Consider the following 19,519-nt stretch of genomic DNA (forward strand, 5'->3'; position numbering starts at 1 on the left):
CGATAGCCACTGTTTGTGCATGTGGGAATTGGCACTCCCAAGCAAGATGTCCTGGTTGATCACAGCGAAAGCAGCTATGTTTAGTCCGCACTGTGATGTTCCCACTAAGGCGTCTTCCACCCGTGGTGCTGGTGACCATGGAGGTCTGTGCTGGCTGGATTGAAATCTGGGTCAAGCCTAGGTAGCCCCGTTGTTTCCAGGTGGTTTGTGCACCCTCTAGTCTGTGTGTCAGATCCAGCAGTGAGTGGACGTCGTTCCATAGCATTTCATCACAAAGACTTTTGTCTATCCCTGACAGGACTGCATCAATAGCAAGCTTTTCCACAATGAGCTTCAAAGTGTTTCCGTGGATCCAGCTTTAGATCAAGTCCACTAAGCCCTGAATTAGGGCTGGGCGATGTGGACCAAAAATCCTATCTTGATATTTTTTAGCTGAATGGTGGATATACAGTATTTCTCTTCTTTCTTTCTATAAAATAATAACAAAATGACAGTTCTGAATCAAAGCCACATGTCTCAAATGTCACACAGGCACTTTTATTAACATACAGTTATAGATGTACATGAGAAATGGCTCAAAAATGAACTATCTGCATATATTAAATAATATTGCTCCTTGAATAAAATAAAATAATGTTCTTTTCCTGCATAACAAAAGACTCGCAGCTGTGTAATTAAGAAAATAAAAACAGAAAAGGTACAGAGCAAAAATAACAAAAGGCCGACTTGCTCTTTCAAAAGAGGGTTTCTACTGAAGTTAGAGAGTTCTTTCTTTTCCAAAGTGCTACCTTCTGTGTGTAGTCCTGTACAAATATGTAGGACTTTGTGAAAATAACAAAAAATGCAACAACTGACAAAACAAAACAAATGACAACTTTCTTGCACAGAGAAATGGCCACGGTGATGCAGGCATCCTCCATACCATGTCCTGTAACACACAAAGTAAAAATTTTAAAATCACTTTCATTTTATGTGAAGAGGCAGATCACTCAAAGACAAATTAACATCCATCTGTGTTTAGTAGGGATGTATAAGATTTCACTACATTTGTGAACTGTTGTGTAATGTGTAACCTACAAATGGTTTTAGTTAAACCATTTTGGTAAAATCACCATCAAATGAGCAAAACAGATGTATGTTCTTGGACCTTTTCAATCTCAAACACTTCTGAATTTAAAATGCATCCCTTTCTCTTCTTAAGCGGGGTGGTGGCTCTGGCGGTAAGGATTTTGCTAGTGGTCTCTGGTTCGAATCCCACAACTGCCGAAACACTTCTTTGGGTACTTGAGCAAGACCCTTAACCGCAATTGTTTCGTCCTGGGTATGACGTTAGCCTGCATCTGGCCCTGCAAGTGGTCTTCCAACTTGCAGGGGAAACTTGGGGGTTGGTGGCAGAATTGGCACTCCAGCCGCCGTAAAAACCTTTATGTAGCTCCACACGGAGTTCCGTTGTGCCGATGCATCACTTGTTGCGCATCATGTGTTACGGGTGTGGCCACGCACTATACACAGCGCACGCTCCCCTTCCCTTTCCTGAGTTTTCTCAGCTGAGGCTCTCATTCAGTGTCACAATCCTCAGTCTAACATACTCACGCATACACTCCAATAGGGCTAGTAATTTATGTAACAAAGTTTCAATTTCATAAGTGGTAGCTGTATAATCGTAAACATTTAAAATAGGTTACATTTTGGTCAATAGGCATATTTAGTTCTGTAAGTGGTTCTATAAAACTTTTTACTTAACTCTTTTAGGGCGGGCAGAGGGTGAAAAAAAGCTGCAAATGTTGATAAACCTCAACATTACGTTATAGGTAGACCCTCTTTGCTTGGAGGACTGTTGGACTCATTGACTTGATGTTGAATCCCTGCATGTGTGTGAGTAGCTAAGAGTAAACAAAATGGCATTGACATCAGTCAAGACAGTGAAGTGAATGTGCAAAGCAAAATACCCAGTTGATGACATTTTGTGTATATTTTATTATTTTGAATTGCAGTCTGACTTGCTGGACTGTGATTTGGTGCAAATGATCTGGAGATCAAGATCTAAAATGAAAGTGAAGCACTGGCATCAACTGATCAATCCCCAGCTGACGCTCCACTGCCACTGCTACAGCAGCGGCCGCCGTCAGATCTCTAACATGCAGCGACAGCACACTGCATGCAGCAACAAATGTTTTATATTGAATTATGTGAGAAACTATTGCTTTGTGTGCTTTTTAGAAACCTGGGGTTTTTTGGAAAATATTCAGACCTGGGAGAAGTTGGGGGGGTTGGAGGAATCAGCAATATGATAAGCCACTGCTTTAGTAATTTTGCCCCACTTCTCACTTTTTCTTTGACCTGTAGGGCCTCCCCAGTTAAAAATGGGGCTACAATAGCCAGCCAGGTTCCCCTGTCCCAACACATCAATGTTGCCATGCGCTTGAGGCAAAACAGGAAACACTCTGGGTCGTCCAAGGGAGCCATCTTCACCAGCACAACCCTGGGGAGCATGAAGACCGGAGTACCCACAGGAGCCTCATTTTTCTCTACTGGTATCGGGATATCATATGCCTCGTGGGGTTCCATTGGTGCAAGATCCCACTCCTGGTACCATGTAACGTGTGAGTCACTGCCTTGCACCCCAAAACACGAGGCTGAGTCTCAGTATTTAGCGAAACCGTCTTTATTCAACATTTAGCGTGATCTCGATCAGCTCGTAGTTGTTTCTGCAGCGCTCTGCTGCTGAGCTGCGAACCTGAGGTTGATTCGGCAACAGACAAGCAGTCCACCTCCTCCACAGATGTGGCAGGTGCACTTCGGCGTGCCATCCAGTTGGGGTGGGTCCTAAAAGAGTTCATAAACCTCACAACATATTTAAGAGTATGTTTCATTTGTTTGTGTTGTATAAGTTTGTCCTGTTGGAACCCATGGTATTCTTATAGTTTACCATCTGCCATGGCCTCAATTCAGTTGCCAGTTTTGAGGGTATACCCACCTTCTGTAAGGATTCCCTTTTCTACAGTAATTGGGTTACATTTGTCCAGTCCAGACTCCATGTGTCTGCCTTGTGAATATGTTTTGATTATTTATAGCAATTGTTATAATTGTCTATCTTTATTATGTCATCCATATAGAATAAATGTGATAGGTGTATTGTTAGTGTTGGTTTTTTTTGTTTATTTTCTGTCCATATTGTGTGTTGCTTAATCTGATTGATAATGGGTTGAGAGCAAGACAGAACCAAAGATGGTTAAGTGGGTCTCCTTAGAAGATGCCTCGTCTTATTTGTATTGAGTCTATATTTATTGATGTGTTGAGGGTGCATCTTGTATAAGTGTAATGCTTCTACTAGCTGTGTGTGGGACACTTTCAGATGCTTTTTTTTGTAGTCAATGGGTACTGTGTGTAGGTTTCTGTATTTCTGTATGCTTGCTGGAGTATCACAGAGTCATTTAAGAGCTGTTCCTTGCAACACATTTTGTATTTTTGTTGTTCTGTAAGAGTACCATTATCTGTGATGTGTGTGTATATTTTGTTTATTTGTTAGCATGCAGTAAGTATTTTGTAGAGCATAGGCTGGCAGGTGTTAGGTCTGTAGCTTTGAGGATATTTTGTGTGTTTTGACTGTGTTTCATGTATGTGTTGCTGTCTATTGAAAACTGAAATGTCTCTTGCAGGTTGTGCATAATGTACTGTATATCAGTTTGTCTGCAAGCTCCAAGTGCAATATTTTGAACCTCTTATACCAGAAATTGTGGACACCATCCAAGCCTGGTGCATTGCAGTTGAATGTTTTCTTTATTGTTTCTTTGAGATTTACTTGAAGCATATTAATGTTATCCATGTTTTGTCACCCCTCCTCCTTAATCCAAGCTGCTATGCATTAGACCAGTATGAGATTTTTCTGTGTTGGTTTGCCATTGATGTATCAGTATATATCTTTAGTTTTTTGTTGTTTTGGAATTATAAGTTGTGTTTTTTCATACTTTGCATAATTTGTACCATTTAACTACAAGTTTTTGTTTAAATGTATCTGTGTATGTGTCTATTTGTTCTTTGTGCTTTTCATGTTTTGTGTGTTTTTATCCTGTGTAATATTTGATGAAGGTTTCATTGCAGTTTTCCTGATATGTTATTATTTTTGTACTCTGTTAATTGGCCCAAGTTACATCTAATGTCCTTAACCTGCCTTTCCAAATGTGTTTCTGGGTGGGTCTCCTGAGTTGGTGTGATTTAGTTGTGTATTGTTTATTTTGCTTTTTTATTCAGACATGAGTGATTGTTATATTAATGTATGCATATCTGTTTTAAGTGTATCTATTTATTGTGAAAGTATGTTTTTGTTAATGAGTTTTTTTCTTAGTGATAGTTGCTTTGTGTTTAGGAATTGGTATAAGAAGATGCTGAGTGGGGTCTGTTAATGTGTATTATATGAGTGTTCTCTCAATGTTCTCTGCCATTTTGTGTAATATTATATAATTGTTGATCGATAGTGTCTTAGTAGGTTCATTGGTGACAATATTTTTATTTTTACAAATTCAAGGAGGTTATGCTCAAGCTTTATAAGCTGGTTAAGACTCTTTTAGAGTACTGTGTGCAGGTTTGGTTTCCAGGCTACCAAAAGGACATAGCAGCGCTAGAAAACATACAGAGAAGAGCGATTAGGCTCATTCTGGAGCTATAGGGGATGAATTTTGAAGAAAGACTGAAGGAGCTGAGCCTTTTCAGTATAAGCAAAAGAAGATTAAGAGGTGAAATGAAGTGTTTAAAATTATGAAGGGAATTAGTACAGTGGATTAAGACTGTTTTTATAAAATGAGTTAATCAAGAACAAGGGGACACAGATGGAAACTTGTTAAGGGTAAATTTTGCACAAACATTAGGAAGTTTTTCTTTACACAGAGAACCATAGACACTTGGAATAAGTTTACATTAAAAAATCAGTGTTCAGACAGAATTTTTTGAAAACCTTTAAATCCGTCTTCATGTTTGGATAAACGGGCAACTTATAATTACTCTGTGTACTGTAGTTATTACAGTAAACATGACAACAAAGATGACAATAGAAGAATATTTTCGTATAATGATAGTAGTTTCTGTATGTATAACTCATTTAGCCTCTTTGTGTTTATTCATTTTAGCTGTTTTGAAGGCAGTTGTTGATGGAGGTGCAAACCATCTTTATGACCTAACAGATGGAAACCAAGAAAAGTAAGCATGACTTTTCTAATTTGTTTTTCTTTTTGTGTAATAGGCATGGTGTCTCTGTAAATAATATCTTGGCTTAATTCTGGTAGTTTGTGAGGCCTAGTAGCTAAGCGTTTGGAGTATGAATCAAACAGCATTTCATGTAAAATATGTTCGTATAGTTCTGTACTTGTAAAGTGCATTGAAACAATTCTCACTGCAGAACTGTGCTATGTAAAAGTAGATTTTTTATGCTTGTTCTGGTAAGTGACTGGTATCTAATCTTTATATATAATACACTACTGTGGCTGTTCGTTTGTCTGTCCAGGATTTTAAATCACCTGTAGCTCGCAAACCATTTGACCTATTGACATGAAATTTGGTACACATATACTACATGACGTCTACTATCCGCTTTCGGGGTGATGATTGACCTCCAAGGTTATTCTTCTTTTTATATTTATTTTGTTTTATTGTAGAACTAGCAAAATACCCGCGCTTCGCAGCGGAGAAGTAGTGTGTTAAACAGGTTATGTAAACATATATATACATAAACATATATACATATATATACATATCTACATATACACATATCTACATATACATATATATATTCTTGTATCTTATATAGATTCTTGTAAGTCTAAGCATTATCCTCTGATGAAGACCCCTGATAGGGGTTGAAAGCTCAGGAATAAAACTATTTTATGATATGTGATTCGTTTTTTCTCCCTTTGTGGATCTCCAACTGCAAATATGCAAACCGTATCACAGACCTTCTCTTCCATATATATATATATATATATATACACATACACATCCACATATATATATACATATATATATATATACACATATCAACATATATATACACATATATATATATATACACACATACATACACACACACATACATATATACATATACACATACATACATACACATACATATATATATATATATACACACATACATATACATACACACACACATATATATATATATATATATATATATATATATATATATATATATAATATATATACACATACAGACACATATATATACATATACATATTTACATATGGGCGGCACGGTGGCGCAGTGGGTAGCGCTGCTGCCTCGCATTTGGGAGATCTGGGGACCTGGGTTCGCCTCCCGGGTCCTCCCTGTGTGGAGTTTGCATGTTCTCCCCGTGTCTGCGTGGGTTTCCTCCGGGCGCTCCGGTTTCCTCCCACAGTCCAAAGACATGCAGGTTAGGTGGATTGGCGATTCTAAATTGGCCCTAGTGTGTGCTTGGTGTGTGGGTGTGTTTGTGTGTGTCCTGCGGTGGGTTGGCACCCTGCCCGGGATTGGTTCCTGCCTTGTGCCCTGTGTTGGCTGGGATTGGCTCCAGCAGACCCCCGTGACCCTGTGTTCGGATTCAGTGGGTTGGTAAATGGATGGATGGATGGATGGATATTTACATATCTACATATATATATATATATATACACATATATATATACTTATCTACATATATATATATAGACATACATAGATAGATGTATATATATACCTGTATATATCTATCTATATCTGTATCTGCAAAGTACTGCTTTTAAATTTTTATTAAGAAGAAAAGAAAACCTTTTTAAATTGAGGGAAAATATACCAATAACAATTTGTTAAGGATCTGTTTTTTTGTGAAGCAGCCTTAACACAGCTTTTCCGCTGTTTTATAAACGAACGTCATATAAGGTCTTCCTTTTTTCTTGCTTCGCCAAGGAAGGAGCCTTTTTATTTAATCCACGGGTTGTCCGCTGTTTTTTTGTTCATTTATTACGATTGTTACAGTTCTGTTTGTATACCACGTTGTCATTTCAGAACTCCGGTTGTAATATGACCAAGCTGTGCAAGCACACTCTTGAGAATGCAACGTATAGTTGTACAGGAGAAAAGTAATCTTGCCTCAAATCAATGGCAACCTTTTGTAGGTCTATGAACTTAATTTAAAGTTTAGGTTTACACAGTGCTTTGTTTCCGACGTGCTGCGTTCTACGTGCTGTTAGCTAATACCCGGCACTTAAAAGTTTCTCGCTACAGCAATTTTTAATCTGTTACAAAGTCATCCAAAGTGTCGTTTATACCTCGTGTCTTCTCATTAAACTTGTATCTCGCGAATATGGTATTGCAAACGGCAGCGGGAGCGTTTCTCATTAAACTTGTATCTTGCGAATATGGTATTGCAAATGGCAGCGGTAGCGTTTCTATAAACTTAATTTAAACTTACGTTTTACACCGTGCTTTGTTTCCACAATATCGAAGTGATCACTCGTGCTGCATTCAGTCAGTTCACGTGAGCCGCTCTCTTGTGCCTTCTCAATTGTGTATTGAATGTTTTCTTCAGGGCTCTTCCTTGTTTTCAGTTCACGTGATTACGTAGGAGGCGTGATGACGCGATACGCAACTCCGCCTCCTCCATTACAGTATATGGACAAAAAGAGGTTCCAGTTATGACCGTTACGCTTTGAATTTCGAAATGAAACCTGCCTATCTTTTGTAAGTAAGCTGTAAGGAATGAGCCTGCCAAATTGCAGCCTTCCACCTACACGGGAAGTTGGAGAATTAGTGATGAGTCAGTCAGTCAGTCAGTCAGTGAGGGCTTTGCCTTTTATTAGTATAGACTAGCAAAATACCCGCGCTTCGCAGCGGCGAAGTACTGCTTTAAAATTTTAAATAATAAACTGAGGGAAATTATACCAATAAGTATTAAGGATCTCTTTGTATACCATGTTGTCAGTTCGCCCCTCCGGTTGTAATATGACCAAGTTGTGCGCTGAGCTTACTCTTGAGCATGCAACGTATACTTGGCCATGTGAAAAGCAAATGAAGAACAGCAAGACCGTGCCAGCTGCGGAGCTCAGCTTGGAGCAAAATGAAGTGAATGAAATGAGGTGAATGGGAGGGGAGATGATTACGTGACTCCAACACCCGCCTTAACTCCCCATACCTCCACAAACACACAAACACAGTCTCTCAGATCCCAACTCTCCTTTATATATATATATAGATAAATAGCAAAATACCCGCGCTTCGCAGCGGAGAAGTAGTGTGTTAAAGAGGTTATGAAAAAAAAAGGAAACATTTTAAAAATAACGTAACATGATTGTCAATGTAATTGTGTTGTCATTGTTATGAGTGTTGCTGTGTTTTATATATATAAAATACACACACACACATATAAACATATATATACATATACATATACACATATATATACATATCTACATATATATATATATATATATATATATATATATATATATATATATATACATATATATATACATATACACATCCACATATCAACATATATATATACACATATATACACACACACACGCTTTATGGGTGATGATTGTTTTACTCTTTTTATGTTTATTTTATTTTATTGTAGAATCAACTCCTATCTGCGCACAGCAGGGCAGCCGTGGGCGGATGCGTATGGTGTATTCACTCCATGTTATCGTGCATTACGCTGTCAGTGGTATTTTGATAAAAGAATTTGAACAACATATAAGAAGCGTATAAATTATTAAACAGTAAAACATTAACATTTAAGAAGTAAAGTTACATTAAGTACTACTGCAGTGCCTTCGGTTATACCTCATTTTTTGTTTGCCCATTACATGCTTAAATGTATACATTTTTTGGTGCACCTACCCGAGAACACACGACATATAACCGAGCGTGGGAGAAGCATGGATTTTAAACACGCGTTGAGTTCATCTGCTGGTCTCCCTCGTGGAATAACTGGTAATGTTTGACTAAAATCTACAGCGAGTAAAACGACATTACCTCCTATTTTTTTTTTTACGATCTCTGAGATCTTGCTTTTTTCGGTTCAAGGCTTCATAAGCTCTTTTATGTTGTATGGTGTACTTATCCCAAACCATCATCTTTGAATGTTGCAAGACTTTCGCCTTGTATGTAGATCGGGGTAATTACATTCATTGCATTCCTAGTCTGAATCACAATCTGATTGTATGGGTGGTTACCTGGCACTGTAGGGTTGCCACCCGTCCTTTAAAATACGGAATCGTGCCGCGTTTGAGAATGAAATTGCGCGTCCCGTTTTGAATCAATACTGGACAGGATTTATCCCGTATTTTTTTTATCATTTTTTTTTTAAAGCAGCGTCTCATGCAAATCATCCCACACGCATTTTATGAAGATGCCTCCTTTCCTACTTTTGATTGGGTAATACTTGATGTCATCGTTAGTTTGATTGGTGTTTTTAACTGTCCAGTGAGGAGGGCGTGTCTTTTAAGTACAGTCTGCAAAGTGTTGGCACTGAGATGTGGCGTCAGCGCCATAGTTGAAGCCCCTAACGTTGCGGTCAGCAAGTCGGCTAACATCCGCCATGTGCCGTCTTTCAGTTGCGAGAAGCAGATCATAGAATGGTTGAAACTGTTGCCCCTAACGTTGCGCCACGGCGTGTGGTTCGTTTATACCTCGTGTCTTCTCATTAAACTTTTATCTCGCGAATATGTTATTGCAATCCGCAGCGGGAGCGTTTCTATTAACTTAATTTAAACTTACGTTTTACACCGTGCTTTGTTTCCCTTATGAACATGCTTGTATGCTTAACTCGCTCCGTTCTCAATTGTTTAATTAATTTTTTGCTCTTCGCTGTTTGCGGCTGTTCCTCCATTTCCCCCTACTTCGTTCTTTTATCTCGCGAATATGTTATTGCAATCCTTAACGGGAGCGTTTCAATAAACTGATTGAAAATAGTTTTGCATTTACCTTTTTAGTAAAAGGCGAGCTTTTAAGCCTGAGAAATCACCCCGTAAATGCACACGTTTAATTGGACATGTGTTAATATGTATGGTTACACAGTATTAAAAGACAGTGAACAACGTCAGTTACCTTTCTTCCCGCGTTTGATAAAAGGTGAGCTTTTAAGCCTGAGAAATCACCCCGTAAATGCACACGTTTAATTGCACATGTGTTAATATGTATGCTTACACAGTATTAAAAGACAGTCAAAAATTAACGTCATTTACCTTCGTTCCTGCGTGTGACTCGTGCTGTAAATGTCTTCCTTGTTTTTAGTTCACGTGATTACGTAGGAGGCGTGATGACGCGATACGTGACTCCGCCTCCTCCATTACAGTGTATGGACAAAAAATATGTTCCAGTTATGACCATTACGCTTTGAATTTCGAAATGAAACCTGCCTAACTTTTGTAAGTAAGCTGTAAGGAATGAGCCTGCCAAATTTCAGCCTTCCACCTACACGGGAAGTTGGAGAATTAGTGATGAGTGAGTCAGTGAGTGAGTGAGTCAGTCAGTCAGTGAGGGCTTTGCCTTTTATTATTATAGATCAACAGTGCGGCTCATGCGCATGGGAGCCGTTCTCATCCCTACCACCTTCGCCGTCACTTCCTCTACCTCTTCATATCTTAAATTATTCTTGAGGCACATTGAAGACTTAAGTGCCAGCTTAAGTGAAAAATTAAAGAAAACATACTAAATAATTGCAACACAAACACTGAGAACACTAATCAGTTTTAATGCAAAAAGATTCCAATGAAAGAAGAGAAGAAGCAGGCGGCTAGGGTGGAGAAAAGAAGAGCTGCTCAGGAAGCAGCAAGCAAAGCCAAGTGTATTCACTGCATGTTATCGTGCAGTGCACCTTTACTGGTAGAGCATAAATTAAATTGAAAGAAAACTAAAAGTTCTGTTTTGTGCAAATGCAGCTTTTAAAAGCATTTTTACATTATGCTAAGCCATTAAAACCCTGAAATTAGAGTGCTAAATTTAAGTATTTATTTCAGCTGCTTACTTTACAATTTTAAATAATTTAGAGATACTTTGAATGATGACATTCTCTTAATGACAACCATTTTCTAAATTAAATACAGGACAAATGGTTTGTCTATATTGTTTTATGGCTTTTAACATTTTTATGTTTTGTTCATCATTATTATTCTTTGTAAAAAATATTTTTTTGTTTATGTACGTGTACATGATAATGATCATTCTAAATGTATTTTTTCCGGAAGTATATTTACATCCCATTTCAGCAATAATCCATTTTTATCACCCACTTATCCATTTTAGGACGGAGGAAAGCCAGTGCCTGTACCAGCAACATTGTACATAAGCTCAGAACAAACCCTGAATAAAGCAGCAATTCATCACTCCCCACACACTTACACTACTCACACCATGCCAATTCAGAGTTCCCAGTTAACCAAACGTTTAGATGTGTAGTGTATATTCAAATAGCAAAATCATTCTCATTATCCAAAAATGGAAAGAACGAAATTCATTACGCCGCATTCTTCTAATATACCATGTTGGTTTAGTAAGATGTTCAAACATTATGATTACTCAATATGACTGTAAAATTCATTTCACAATTCGGAGTTCCACTTTCATTGATGCGAATTGTAGTCTTTCAACTGCAGAAGAAGACCAAAACATGGCAAAAACATGCTCTTACATAGGTCATACTTTTACATCCAGGTAGTAGAATGTTTCAAAATAAGGAAATAAATAAGTTCAAAATTAATTTAATATTTTTACAGTATGTACAGTCATATGAAAAAGTTTGGGAACCCCTTTTAATTCTTTGGATTTTTGTTTATCATTGGCTGAGCTTTCAAAGTAGCAACTTCCTTTTAATATATGACATGCCTTATGGAAATAGTAGTATTTCAGCAGTGACATTGTTTATTGGATTAACAGAAAATATGCAATATGCATCATAACAAAATTATACAGGTGCATAAATTTAGGCACCCCAACAGAGATATTACATCAATACTTAGTTGAGCCTCCTTTTGCAAGTATAACAGCCTCTAGAAGCCTCCTAATAGCCTTTGATGAGTGTCTGGATGGAGGTATTTTGACCATTCTTCCATACAAAATCTCTCCAGTTAAATGTAATGGCTGCCGAGCATGGACAACCTGCTTCAAATCATCCCATAGATTTTCGATGATACTCAAGTCAGTCGACTGTGATGGCCATCCAGTACATTGTACTTCTCCCTCTGCATGAGTGCCTTTGTAGATTTCGAACTGTGTTTTGGGTCATTGTCTTGTTGGAATATCCAACTCCTGTGTAACTTCAACTTAGTGACTGATGCTGGAACATTAGCGTGAAGAATTTGTTGATATTGGGTTGAATTCATCTGACCCTCGACTTTAACAAGGGCCCCAGTCCCTGAACTAGCCACACAGCCCAACAGCATGATGGAACCTCCACCAAATTTGACAGTAGGTAGCAGGTGTTTTTCTTGGAATGCAGTGTTCTTCTTCTTCCATTCAAAGCGATTTTTGTTATGACCAAATGACTCAATTTTTGTCTCATCAATCCAAAGCACTTTGTTCCAAAATGAATCTGGCTTGTCTAAATGAGCATTTGCATACAACAAGCGACTCTGTTTGTGGCGTAAGTGCAGAAAGGGCTTCTTTCTCATCACCCTGCCATATAGATGTTCTTTGTGCAAATTGTGCTGAATTGTAGAATGATATACAGATACACCATCTGCAGCAAGATGTTCTTGCAGGTCTTTGGAGGTGATCTTTGGGTTGTCTGTAACCATTCTCACAATCCTGCATATATGCCGCTCCTGTATTTTTCTTGGCCTGCCAGACCTGGGCTTAAGAGCAACTGTGCCTGTGGCCTTCCATTTCCTGATTACATTCCTTACAGTTAAAACTGACAGTTTAAGGCCTGAAACTGAACAATGTTGAGGATGTACAGTATACATCACATTTCAGGAAATGTGCAGGAAATATAATCAGACTACATTCACAGCTAACCATCTTTCAGTTATTACCATCAAGGAAATGTTACTGGTCACTAAAATAAAATTTTATTACACCCACAATTCCTTTCCTACTTCAATGACTAAGGTTAAACACACTCTCTGATTCATTTGTTATTTCCTGATCTCCAAACTCCTAAATCCAACCAATATCATGTTTATTTTATAAATACTTTCTCAGTATGTTACTGATAAATTCTGCATTGTCAAATTCTTTTATATGTTTGTGTTTTGTGCAGTATATTTTTCACTACTACTGTATATAATATTGTGATGGTGCCATGTATTGTATATTGTGATGTTAATTGTATTTTGTCTTGTTATATGTACGGATGTAACACCAAGAGAAATATTCAGCAACTAATCTGCCTGACATAAAGTTCAATAAAGAAACTGCCCTGTCAGGTTTCTAAGATGTGTATGGCAAAATGGAATGGGTACTGTCAGCATGTTGACCATATTCAGTTTGTCTTTGACTTGACTTATGCCACCCACTGATGCCATTTCATCTTGCCTCAAGTCAAGTCCTGTTTTGAAAGTAGGAATGCTCAAAGAACAATAGAATGAAGCATTTGTAAATATATTGTATGCAGCTGTTGCTTTTGAAATATGTGATTTTAAAATTCTTCTAATGATAGGTGATACCCCCACAAAGCATTCCTTCCTCCCAATATTGCAAAATACGTACTCATTGTCATTCGTTCAAAGTCTAGATACGTAGCACTAACAGAGAGACAATTTATTGTTCATTGAGCATAACTTCAGAGTGCAATATTTTTTTCTGTAAAGACATGTGGCTTCAAGGCAGTGTTGTATTTTGGGCTAAATTAGAATATTGTAGTTATTAGATTATTGTGTTTAATATTGTAGGCACCCGTCGGCTAGAAATCATAGTTAGCTTTCATTTAAGTTAAGACATGTGTAGACATGAGTCCTGATTTTCTCAAACTATAGAAAGATGCTAAAATTCATATGACACTAGATGACCAACATCTGGTTAAATGAATACGTACAGTACAAATGAGGATATTTGATGCTTTCTGCACTGACAACTATGACGTAAACTTCGGGCTAGAGTGCATTGGGCCACACTTCTAGGAATAAATACAGAATTCTACTGCACTAGTATGGAATTGAATATGTCAGTGGAAATCTCATAGCCTGTTTTTGTTACCAGTGCACACTCCTTTCCCAAGCCAAATATGCTACACTTAAAAACATGGGGTGTATTCAGGCATGATGCCTTAAATCTCTGGAATCATATTAACATAGTCATTTAAATATTATGTTGTTTACAGTCAAAGATTATTATTTTATATTTTTTACAGATGCACTGTATCATGGACTTACAGATATGAGGGAATGCTGACAGTTACATTATTACAGATGTTTAACATACATGTAATCAGAATGTTTATATAGATATATACTTTCTATCATTATAACGACAAAACAGTATTGTAAGATGCATGTTGAAAAATGCAAGGACACTTATGTTTTTTTCCCATTTTGCTCTTTTAAAATATTGCTGGTGCTTTAAATTGTATAAAGTGCAAAGTTCTAAATAGAAAGAAAATGTATGCAGTCCCTTGATATGAGAAATTAATTAAAATATAAGTGAATATTTACATTTCATTGAAATTAAGCTTTAGGTCAGGGTTTTTAATGAAGAAACCACTTGACAGAAAGTAAAATCTTCCTTTTAGAGTCTCAGGTTCTGCTTGGTGTGATGCAAGGCAGATGACATTTAAACAGGGTCCAAGGTGAACACCTTTGGTGCCCTCCACTAATCAATTAGCAATTTAATGAGGAGAAGAGAAGAGAAAAAAAAAGGTCAGAACACATGGAGGCTGGAGTATCTATTTCATCTCTTTGGCCTTATTTATTTATTTTTTTATTAAAAAATCTAAACGTTTCAAAACTACCCTTGTCCATTAAAATACAGGATCAGCTGTTTCTATAATCTGCTGTAAAAGATATATTCTTAATAATTAAAATTGTCTGAAAGAGTAATTCTTGCTTATTAACATGGACAGTCTTTTCCTCCTTATGTTTTTAATTTATGTTTGTGCAGTATTTGACCTTTAAGCAATCATTCCAAAGCTATGTCCCTTGTTTACCAAGTTTTAATTTTAGCCATTAAAAGTTCATTAGTTGCAGTCAGTCAGGGCAAAAGCTTGCTACTACTGTCCCTATCACATAAAAACACATAAAATAAACTGTATATGTATACAGCACACACACTAGTGGCAAGGTCTGCGTGGTACAGTATTTCAAGCTTATTATAAATGAATCACTAGCTCCCGAAGGAAGAGGTTGTTTTCACATGCCGGCAAGTGTAACTGTCACTGCATCAAAAGGTTTAAGGTCAGAAATAATGTCTGAAAGGTTAATTAAATTCAAAAGAAAAGTATTAGTTGGTTATTAAATAATAATTAGAAAAAACTGTAAAATATGTTTGAACCAGGCATTTACACAATGCAAAAGCCACAAATGCAACTCATAATATTTCATTTAATAATGTATTCTTTTTTAAACCTTACCCTTGCAGTCATACATCTAATATTTATTTTTATCTTTAAATTTAAAACTGAGGGGGTATCAGTACCCATTATGTAAATCACACATATGGGACAGAAAGACTGGATGTCTACAAAAACAAATATCTAAGCTGTTGTTCAATCAACCAGCTATTGTAAATTTCTGCATAATTAACTTAACAGCGAAAGTAGAGCAGATGAACAGAAATAGAAATATGTTCATATTAAAATAACGATTTACACAGTATCTTTGAAAAGTAATATATTTTAATTGACTCATTTTATTGCATCATTCTCTTAATATTTTTTCTTGCTTGTCATATATATTCCTCTTGCTTGAACTCTTCCCACATGTTTATGCTTGCTTTTTGATGAAATGAAGAAAAAGAAAGATATTTTAATGAGTTTTGTTAACCATGCAATTTTGATACAATTAGTGATTATTGCATGAAAAGTTGAATTTGATAACTCTTAATTTTCAATGAAGTGGTTATTGCTGTAATCACTAAAAAGGTCTTTAAACCTAAATCTTTCAGTTGTGATGTAAATCGACTGCTTTGCTATAAATTTCCTGTGAATTACCAGTTACTGATTTCTTCAAGTAAACTATAGAATATAAACACTCTCATGATGATTCTATACTAAAGGACTGTATTGACAAGGGTATGAAACAGAATATAGGAGTGAGGTAGAGAATTTTGTTTCTTGATGCAAAAACAATCGTATGCAACTTAACATCAGCAGAACTAAGGAACTGGTTATTGAGTTTTGCTACAAAAAAGAACCTCAACGTATGGTCACTATTCAGGAAGCAGATGTAAAGGTGGTTCACTGTCTCAAATACTTAGGGGTCCACATTCACGACAGACTAAACTGGTCTAGTAATACAGAGGAATTACAGTGCCCTCCGTAATTTCCTTGATTGACCCCTCTGCTCCTCAGTTTAAAATTATAAACTAACCAATTCAGATTTGATTAAAGTGCAGACTTTAATTTAAGGGCATTTGCATACATATTGGCCACACCATGTAGAAATGACAACACTTTTTATATATGACCCCTCATTTCAGAGAACATTAATGTTTAGGACATAGCAATGGTAGTTATATTAAAGCAGTCATATTTGCTACTTTTAGAGGCATTCCAGGTAATTCATAATGTTTAGTGCTACAGCTATTCAAGTTAGCATGTCCTTCGTGCTGTCACTGCCTTGTGATGTGTGATGTGTGAGTCCCTGTCTTGCACCACATAACACAAGGGTGAGTCTCAATACTTTAGCAGAACCAGCTTTATTTAGCTAGAAACAAGAACAGCATGGTTATTTATTGTAGCAGGATCTACCACTCTAACATACACAGACACAACAATCGGGCAGGGGCGTGGCCAGGTTATTGGCCAAGTAATATTGTTCCCTGCATTTATAATGTTCTTTGCATCACCCATCGATGATGGCGCTTATGGCGCGACCACAATCAGCTCGGATTTCCTTTTGCTGCAAGCTAATGCAGTGCTGGGAGCCTGCAGTTTCCCTGACAACAGATAATCTGTCTTCCACAGATGTGGCAATGGTGCTTTGGGATGCTCTTCGGCGTGTTTTCCCATTGGGGGAGTCCCAAAAGAGTTTAGAAACATTACATCTCCTCCTCCAGCTTTGTCCACACCAGTGTGAGCAAAGCGACCATCCAAGCCGGGCTTGGCCAGGCAAGAGAGAACGTCAGCATTGGTGTGTGCAGCCCTGGGACAATGGCGAATATCAAACTCAAAAGCCTGCAAACTAAGAGACTGCCAAATTAGCCGGGCATTTGTATCCTTCTGTTTGTACAGCCATTGTAGCAGGGAGTGGTCAGTCACCAGGGTAAATCGTCATCCCCAAAGATAGTAGAGGAGGGTTTCCACCGCCCACTTAATTGCTAAGCACTCCTTTTCAATAGTCAAATAATTACACTCCCTGGGTAGCAGCTTTCTGCTGAGAAACGTGAATGGGTGTTCTTCCTCCTCAAAACATTGTGAGAGCACTGCTCTTAAACCACCTGTAATACCCCGCAAGCCCGAAGAAGAACAAACCTGTCTCTGTGTTTCGGGATGGAGATATGCAAGCACCTCCCCCACCTTGTCCATTTAAGGCTTGAGTAAACCCTTCCCCATGGAATATCCCAGATAGTGGGCTTCCGACATAGTTAGCTTGCACTTCTTAGGGTTGGCCAACAACCCTGCCAGCCATAAACTGTCAAGCATCGGGTATGCATCAAACTTGGAAATCTTATTCAAACGCTTAAAATCAATACAGAACCAAACCGTTGGACTTTGAGACAAGTACAATTGCACTTTGTCATTCGCTTTTGCTTGGCCAAATAACACCTAATTGGAGCATCTGTCGGACTTCCTTGTGTATCACTTTCCTTGTTGTCTCTAATAGGCAATATGGGGGCACCTGTATAGTAACACCAGGTTGAGTGACAATCTTGTGTTCAGTAATATTCATCCGACCAGGTGTTGCCAAAAGGATGTCCGAGTTCCACTCGATCAGCGATAGCACTTCCTCTTTCTGGGTGTCAGTTAAATCATCCCCAATAGCGGTCTCAGTCTGGGGGACTGCTGTGGCCTTAACCAGGACTTTGTGACGGTCGTGCCACTTATTTAAAAGTTTAACATGCAAAATTTGTACGGGTTTTTACTGGGGACATATGCTCTTCTTTCACTGCCAGCCCTTGCTATTCGTCCCGCAATTTATGTGGATCAGATGGGATCAACACCAGCACGCGACCCCCCTTCTTAAACTTGCAGTGTTTACTTGTCTTGTCATAATTACGTTTTTGTGCCTCCTGCTGACGCTCCTGATGTTCCACCGCAATAGTTTGGGCGTCCGCCCTTCGCAGCACTGCTACTTCTGGGTATCTTGTGGTGTAATTCACTAACACGAACATATACTGAAAGCCACTTTTACTCCTGGGAAGCGAGCCAACAATATCTAATCCCACCCTCTCAAAGGGGACATTTTAACTAGGTATTGGTACAAGGGGTGCCCTGGTGGGTCTGTGAGTGGAAACTATTTGACAGTCGGGACAGGTGTTACAAAATTGCTCCACATCTCGGCCAAAAATTAACCCAATAAAAGCGATTCGAAATGCATTCCCTCGTATTTTCTGTGCCAAGTTGATCCCCCTGAAATGTCATTGTGAGCAATTTTTAAAACCTTCTCCCTATGCTCACTACTACCAGCTGCTTGATACATCCATCACCCATGCAATCAGAAATCACCCAATACAGAAAACCATCCTTAAGTAAAAAGTGTGGTGTTTTAAAATTCAGGTCCTCTTTCTCCAAATAGCAAGAGTAATTTTTGAGGTGGGCTTGTCTAAATGTGAAAGCCAAGTTGTTTTCGGCTTGTTGTAGGTGAGAAAACTCTGCTTGGATGGCAGTCTCTGCTTCCTCCATGTTTGATGCAGAATCATAGTCACCTCCCACTGCTATTTTGTTTTCGTCTAGGTCCATATTTAGTGTCTGGTCTGTTGAGACTGTTGGTGCATGCAACAGCGCGGAAAACTTTGCCAGCTGTTACGGGTTTTCACTTGAGGATTCGTTACCCAGCTCGCTGGACAACTCCGGGTCAATTTCAAACCTGTTTCCTTGACTGACATTGTGTGCCGCGAGCCCCATTCTGTCCACTACGTGGGTAGGTGCTCTGCAAATGGCCAAGACCACTGGGAAGAGGGAATTCGTTTTTCCTATTAGGAGTTGCCAGGGTGAGGTGTCTGATAGTCCAAACCTTAATGTTCTTCCATTTAAATTTCAGAGGGAGTAATATAGTCTCATATGTTTTAATGTCCCCATGGACGCAGCGAATGTTTACTTTGTCTGTGGTCTTATAAGGGGTCTGTCACGGCGGACTACACAGAGGTCACTACCAAAGTCCAATAGTGCTGAGAATTCCCGTCCAGCCAGTGTAATAGAGACCTTAACTCTTTTAGGGCGGATGTTGACTT

General features: G+C 38.2%; 1 protein-coding gene across 1 annotated transcript in view; it reads left to right on the forward strand.

Moving 5' to 3' along the window:
- The window catches only part of tpk1 (thiamin pyrophosphokinase 1), a 626,168-nt gene that overhangs the window by 172,319 nt on the left and 434,330 nt on the right, over positions 1-19,519 (forward strand). Inside the window, exon 4 of the mRNA XM_051929034.1 lies at positions 5,124-5,193. Within this exon, the coding sequence (XP_051784994.1) occupies positions 5,124-5,193 (70 nt within the window). The remainder of the gene's footprint in view (positions 1-5,123; positions 5,194-19,519) is intronic.

This window comes from Erpetoichthys calabaricus, chromosome 6, assembly GCF_900747795.2.
Source record: "Erpetoichthys calabaricus chromosome 6, fErpCal1.3, whole genome shotgun sequence".
Lineage (NCBI taxonomy): Eukaryota > Metazoa > Chordata > Cladistia > Polypteriformes > Polypteridae > Erpetoichthys > Erpetoichthys calabaricus.